Source organism: Rhipicephalus sanguineus, chromosome 4 (genome assembly GCF_013339695.2).
Source record: "Rhipicephalus sanguineus isolate Rsan-2018 chromosome 4, BIME_Rsan_1.4, whole genome shotgun sequence".
Lineage (NCBI taxonomy): Eukaryota > Metazoa > Arthropoda > Arachnida > Ixodida > Ixodidae > Rhipicephalus > Rhipicephalus sanguineus.
This window is the reverse complement of record NC_051179.1, coordinates 45407898-45413897: the sequence shown is the minus strand read 5'-3', so window position 1 is coordinate 45413897 and position 6000 is coordinate 45407898. Positions and strand designations below refer to the sequence as shown.

Genomic DNA, 6000 nt, shown 5'->3' with positions numbered 1-6000 from the left:
ATGCCTATGAATTTCTTATTTTCATCACACCACCCAGCTATCGGTCGTCCTCGGCTGCATTTCCCATCCTTGGGAATCTATTCCGTCGCTCATATGTATACGTTGTGATAACTCCTATAGCTGTAGCACTGAGAACGAGCACAGTTGGAATAAATTTCAAGGAGGCAGGTAGTCATTAGGACTCGTGCTATCACAGTGGGCACATCATGCGATGCATCTGTCGGCAAGTAGTACCTGGAAATGGTGATGTTAAAAATAATGTAGCTGACATAAACTCGCGAAAGCAAATGACCCACACTTTATGCTCAGTGATATGCCATCTCTGTTCCTTCGATAAACTACAAAACGCATATTTAACCATTCTAACTGCTTAGAAAAGGGGGACCGAGGGAGGGAGAGTGTTTTAAAACTGAAGCTATACTTCCACGAATGTCGTAAACCTGTAGACTATACGCAGCCGTTTGTTCACACGTACACCCTGCTGTATATCTTGAAAACTAACATTTAATCTATCCTGCTTACATAATGTAACTTACATGTAGATATGTGACATGTGGTATCATATACAACTATGAGATATGTATAGAATAAAATAAGCGCATGTATTCTAATATTGCAACACCAATGCTCTGTGAATTCGCCCCCCCCCCTTCCTCTTCCGGGGCAGCCAAGCAACCTCAGATTGCGGCGGATTTTATTTTCGTTTTTTTTTTTCGAAAAGAGCAAACTTCACCTTAACTGAAACTGAGAAAAACGCAATTTTCTGCTAATGACAGTATGGTCTGGCCTGCTCCAACAATTTTTTGCCAGTGTGCTCATTTCACCAAAATTCCTCACATCTATATTGCGGCTAAAGTCTGTATAGCCCACTATCGTCGGTATTCAGGAGTAAAATTTGGATTTGGCTTTTATAGATCGGTACATCTAATTTGGGCTTGAATTAGCTCGTAAGTATAAATCCGATACAGCAATAATTTGCGACGAGTATAACACCATCCTTGTGCTTCCGTCCGTGCCATATTTTGTTGCATGGGCGTAATGGCGATGACTACGCTAATATAGCGAGTGGTCCTTCCATGCAGAAGGCGCACCATTCTGGACTGTCAGGAGCGTTTTCTTGTTCTTGACATCTATTGAAGGCCTTCAAAAAATGCTTCAGCGCTTCTTCTTCTTAGCGCGTTTTACGCAGCTCCGTTTCAGATCACTTATTCTTCAAGGAATGGGTCGGTGCCCAATATCTTCATTTCAGTTGTCTTCGATTTCAAATATACCGTCTTGGAGCGAAAGAAGGACGTGATACTGTAGCGCAAAACTCGAAAAGAAACACAAAGAGGCAAAAAGAAGTAGGAAAGTCGGCCACTTACTCTTTCTAAACGAGTTTTGCCCTGCAACATTACGTCTTTCAGTAAGTACCAACTCGCCCAAGAAATATACTGTGGAACGAAAGCACAATAGCAAAGCAACGAGGACACAAATGGAACATATTGGATATGGCCATGGTGGTTGTTTTGGTCGCGAGTTTTCACGTAGCGCTAGTTTAATGGATCTGGCTCAATTTGATTCAAACAGCTAGGCGCAGGATTTGGCTAGTTTTTGATTCGAAACTGTCTTTTTTAGTTCCGGTTACAATCAGGAATTGCCCCGTTTTGATCACCGTTCTTTTAGAAGTTAAAGTTATTTAGGCGTGTTTTACGCTCCCGCGAAACTTAGCCCAGTTTCGGTTTCTAGAATTGGCTCTTTTAGAAAAAAAAAAACGCCACGATCATTCATTCAATGAAGTTGAACTCTCCTTCCATAAATCCATATCTATCTATCTATCTATCTATCTATCTATCTATCTATCTATCTATCTATCTATCTATCTATCTATCTATCTATCTATCTATCTATCTATCTATCTATCTATCTATCTATCTATCTATCTATCTATCTATCTATCTATCTATCTATCTATCTATCTATCTATCTATCTATCTATCTATTTCCTCCTTTGTTATTCTTGTTGCTGCAGAGTCATGCAACTCCTGCGTGCTTGAACCATTATCTTGGATCGCTAATAAACGTGTAAGAAAGAATAAACCAATAAGGTTTGTCTTATCTCAGAAAGCCACTACTCTGAAATATTTTCGATTCTCGTAAAACGATACGTACTCCCCTTGCAGCTCTGATGACAACGCGCCTTTTAATGATAACATTAAAACTAATGATAATGACGTTAAAAAAAAACTGGCACTCTGTTATTGCTGAACTACGCGCATAACGCATTTCTAACTGTCGTGCCGATGTTTCAAACAAATGAAACTGCCCTTTATATAGTACTTCATTGTATTAAATGAAAAACAATGTTAATTGATTATGCTTCCTTGTGCGTCCCGTTTTTTCCCGCTGTTTTGAAAAAGTGAGGCGCAGCATACTGCGCAATTAATACTCGCATGATAAATGTTCGCATTGTATTACAATACCCTTCTTCGTTGGCATTTGTGAAAAATTGAAAGCCGTATTAACTTGTTTTGAAGAAGAAAGCGGAGCAGCCGAGCCAAGGCGTCAACAGAACACGAAGTCAAAACAAATGTAGTCACAAACAGAAAATGTTTTATTACGGCTGAACAAAAGAGGTGTTCTAATGTCACGGTAAGTGGCTTTACTCTTGAAGTCCTTGGCACTGTGTGTACAACAATACAGGAGAAATTATCGACCTCGTTCAGGTTGCATGCGGCATTTCTGTGTGCCAGAAACAAACAGGCATTGGGTCTTTGAAAGAATAATGAAAAAAGGAAGCGAACGAGTGCAATTTTTTACAGACTTTTAGTATCGGGGCGTTCCAGGTGTTTGTCTGGAAACCTTACGTGCTCAGGAATCGAACACTTTTCTCTCTGCTCTCTTCTTCCTTTCACCCTTTCTCTCTTTACAAAAGCCAAGTGCACGTATGATGGAAGGATGTGGATTTTAAAAAAGAAAAGAAGGTGACACAGTTTTTTTTTCTCTGAAGCGAGCCAGCTCAAGCCCTCGCGCAGCTCAACTTACAACGAAAGCGTTTTACGTTGGATCGGCAGATGGCGCCACCAGGCTCGATGAGCCCCTAAGGCGAGCGCCTAAGATTCAAAACAAAAACAAAGACCCTTCGAAACTGCTGCTCTGTGCATTTCTTTCGTTCGTTTCTCGGAAGCAAAACGGTTTCCAACGAACCTGGCTCTGGAAACTCGCAGATAATAACGAAACGAAATGAAAAAAAACTTAGCTTCTTTGGCAAGAAACAAGAAACATGACACAAAAACAACGATGTTGTGTGTATCGATCCGCACCACTCGGCCAGCGCCGAGAATCCCTCTCGCACTCACTCTCACTCTTTTTTTTTTCGTTCCGAGAGAAAGGAGGAAGGTCACGTGCCCCGGTGGCGGAAGCACGATTGGACGGCGCCGGAAGCAGCAGACGAAAAAATCGTGCCCCCTCGACTGGCAGACGACGCAGCAAATCAAGATGGCCGCCGCCGTCGCCGCCAGTGCTGCCGCTAACGCCGCAGCTGCTCCTTCAGCAGAGACGATAGCGGTTCGCCCCGGGATCAACATGAACTGGAGCTTGCGCTCGCTTCGCGTCAGTACCTCGCTGCTGTCGCGCTCGTGCTCTCTTCTAACCCGATAACAAGCTGCACACTAGAGGCGCCCGACGAAGGAGTGGAGTGTGTTGTTTGTGCATGTGCGCGCGTTTTAGCATGTCTTAAATTCAGAAATACAAAACGCCAAGAACGAAAGCCGAGAGAAATGGCACGTCGTCGCAACAGCGAGATACTGTGGTCGCTGATGACGCGGATCAAGTCACCACACAGTTTTCAGGTGCGCAGGTTTTCTTCGTCCTCGGGAACCGAGACCGCCAACGGTTCGGCCGGAGGCAAGTCCAAGACCTCGTCCAAGAAGTCGTCGAGCGAAAAGTCATCGTCGTCCAAGACTCCGTCCCGGGCCCGACTGTGCCTGATAGTGTCGGCGATCGCGCCCGGTTTGACGTTCGGTGTGTTCGTCGTCGTAGGCAACGCCGCTGCCGTAGTGTCCGCGGGCGCAGTCGTACCTTCGCTTCTCGTAGCCGCCGTGGCATCCTTGTTGGCCGGTAAGCTTCGTATTTTGCTCTTTTATTTTTTTGCTAGCGAGCTCAGTTGCTACACCATCTCCGGCAACATCAACAGTATGTTGCATCGGCGGTTTTGTTTCTAAGCGCAGAAAAAAAAAAGTTGTATCGTTGACGTTGCAAGAGGTAACGCATCTGAGCTGAGAATCTGTCACGAGCTACACTATATACTACAGATGTTGCATGAATAGCAATAAGGGCATCAGACAGGTAGGTTCGACTAAATTCATTTTAAAGCTAACACGTAGAGGATGACAACGCGCATTTGACAGTCCACCTGCCTAAAGGTCGGTCAGCCTGTCTCAGACCCTCATACCTGTACATGCAACCTCTAAAGGACGCTCTGTTTCAATCCGTTGGCTCTATCCTTTACTTTGTATTTGCAAACTGTATAGTGTTAGATTTCGAAACAAACAGATGATCTCGCTAGACGTGTCGTGAACTGGGCTGCGTAAGCATCTCTTAGGGCGGCGTTTCCAGCGTTCGTGTTCAAGCCTTACCTACCTCTCCTGTTTGTTTGTTTTTTCTTTCTTCCTTTTTGCTTTCTTTTGCCTTTCTGACAGCCAACCACAAGCTTTTCCACTTCGCCTCCCAGTTCTCTCTTTCAGACTTTTTGTTTGTCTTCCATATACAACAGAAATGATGACGCTCACAGCCGAATTCCTCGAGAATTCTATGATGCGTTCCTTTCTCCGCAAGGGTTTGCAAGCCCGCGCTGAACTTTGCATATAATAAACTCGCTACCTGTGCTCGCGCAGCGCGCGAGCGATTGAAGCGCAACTGCTTTCGATTTTCTTTTTTATTTTTTTTTTTCGAGTTTGCAGGCAGTCGCGCTCGTCACGCCAGCTGCGTGTATGATATATAGGTCCCATCAATCGTATGACATATGTATTACCAGTAACGTTAAGCAGAAGACAGTGAATAGAAAAAAAATGACAAGCGTCGTCTGCTTTTGCTGCATTGTTTCGCTTTCGAGGTGTATAGAATGTGTACATTGTGCTGCACTGTCATGATACATGTTCGTATAAAAACGCGGATTGCGATTGTGGCACTGTGTTTCGCGATGCATGTTCATTAGAACGTGCTTCGCCACAGCAATCAAGTACTAATTAATTTCGTCGTCGACTCGTTATCAGAGTTAGTGGGATGATTAACGAGCCCTTTATACGATATGTATTAGCAGACGTCGACGTTGTCGTCTGCTATGGCACGTTTTCGTGTTGTTGTATGTTGATTCGGTCCATACGTTAACGAGCCCTGCGCGACATTAACAGACGGCGACCTGTCGTCTGTTAGCGCATTTTTATGTAAGTGTTACTTATATTCAGTCAAAGCTTTAACAAGCCTTGTATGAGATTAGAAGACGGCGACTTGTCGTCTGCTAACGCGTTTTTATGTTGGTGCTAACTATATTCAGTCAAAGCATTAACGAGCCCTGCACGACATTAGCAGACTATGGCGTGTCGTCTGCTACTACGTGTTTATGTTGGCATATGTAAATTCGTTCAAACCAAATCGTGTACATCGCGTCACTGACGCGATGCCAAGGTGCGTTAGATACGACAGAATATGGGCCACGAATTCCTGGCCAAAGCACACGCGCGTAGCGATTAGAAAGGCTAGCAGATTAAGATGTAACAAGCGAGTACCAAATGGGAGATATAGTCAACGCGTGCGTTGATTCCGATTACAATGCGACAGCAAGGACAACATAACAAACATTCCAAAGGCCAAGAACAGACAGAGTAATGCACGCAACTGCTCAAGAAATTTACAACTTAAGTCCTGTTATAATTAACTGACGCGTTTGGATTGCAGGAGGCGCTAATTATATACTCACTTTGATACGTCGTTTCTTGTACGCGTCATCTAATTCCTCGTACG

At 44.0% G+C, this 6000-nt stretch overlaps 1 protein-coding gene across 1 annotated transcript in view; it reads left to right on the top strand.

Annotated features, from left to right (window-relative positions):
* Nucleotides 1-3452: 3452 nt before the first annotated feature.
* LOC119389882 (cationic amino acid transporter 3) overlaps nucleotides 3453-6000 on the top strand; it is a 64289-nt gene continuing 61741 nt past the window's right edge. Inside the window, exon 1 of the mRNA XM_037657297.2 lies at nucleotides 3453-4098. Coding sequence (XP_037513225.1) covers nucleotides 3759-4098 — 340 coding nt within the window. The 5' untranslated portion in view covers nucleotides 3453-3758. The remainder of the gene's footprint in view (nucleotides 4099-6000) is intronic.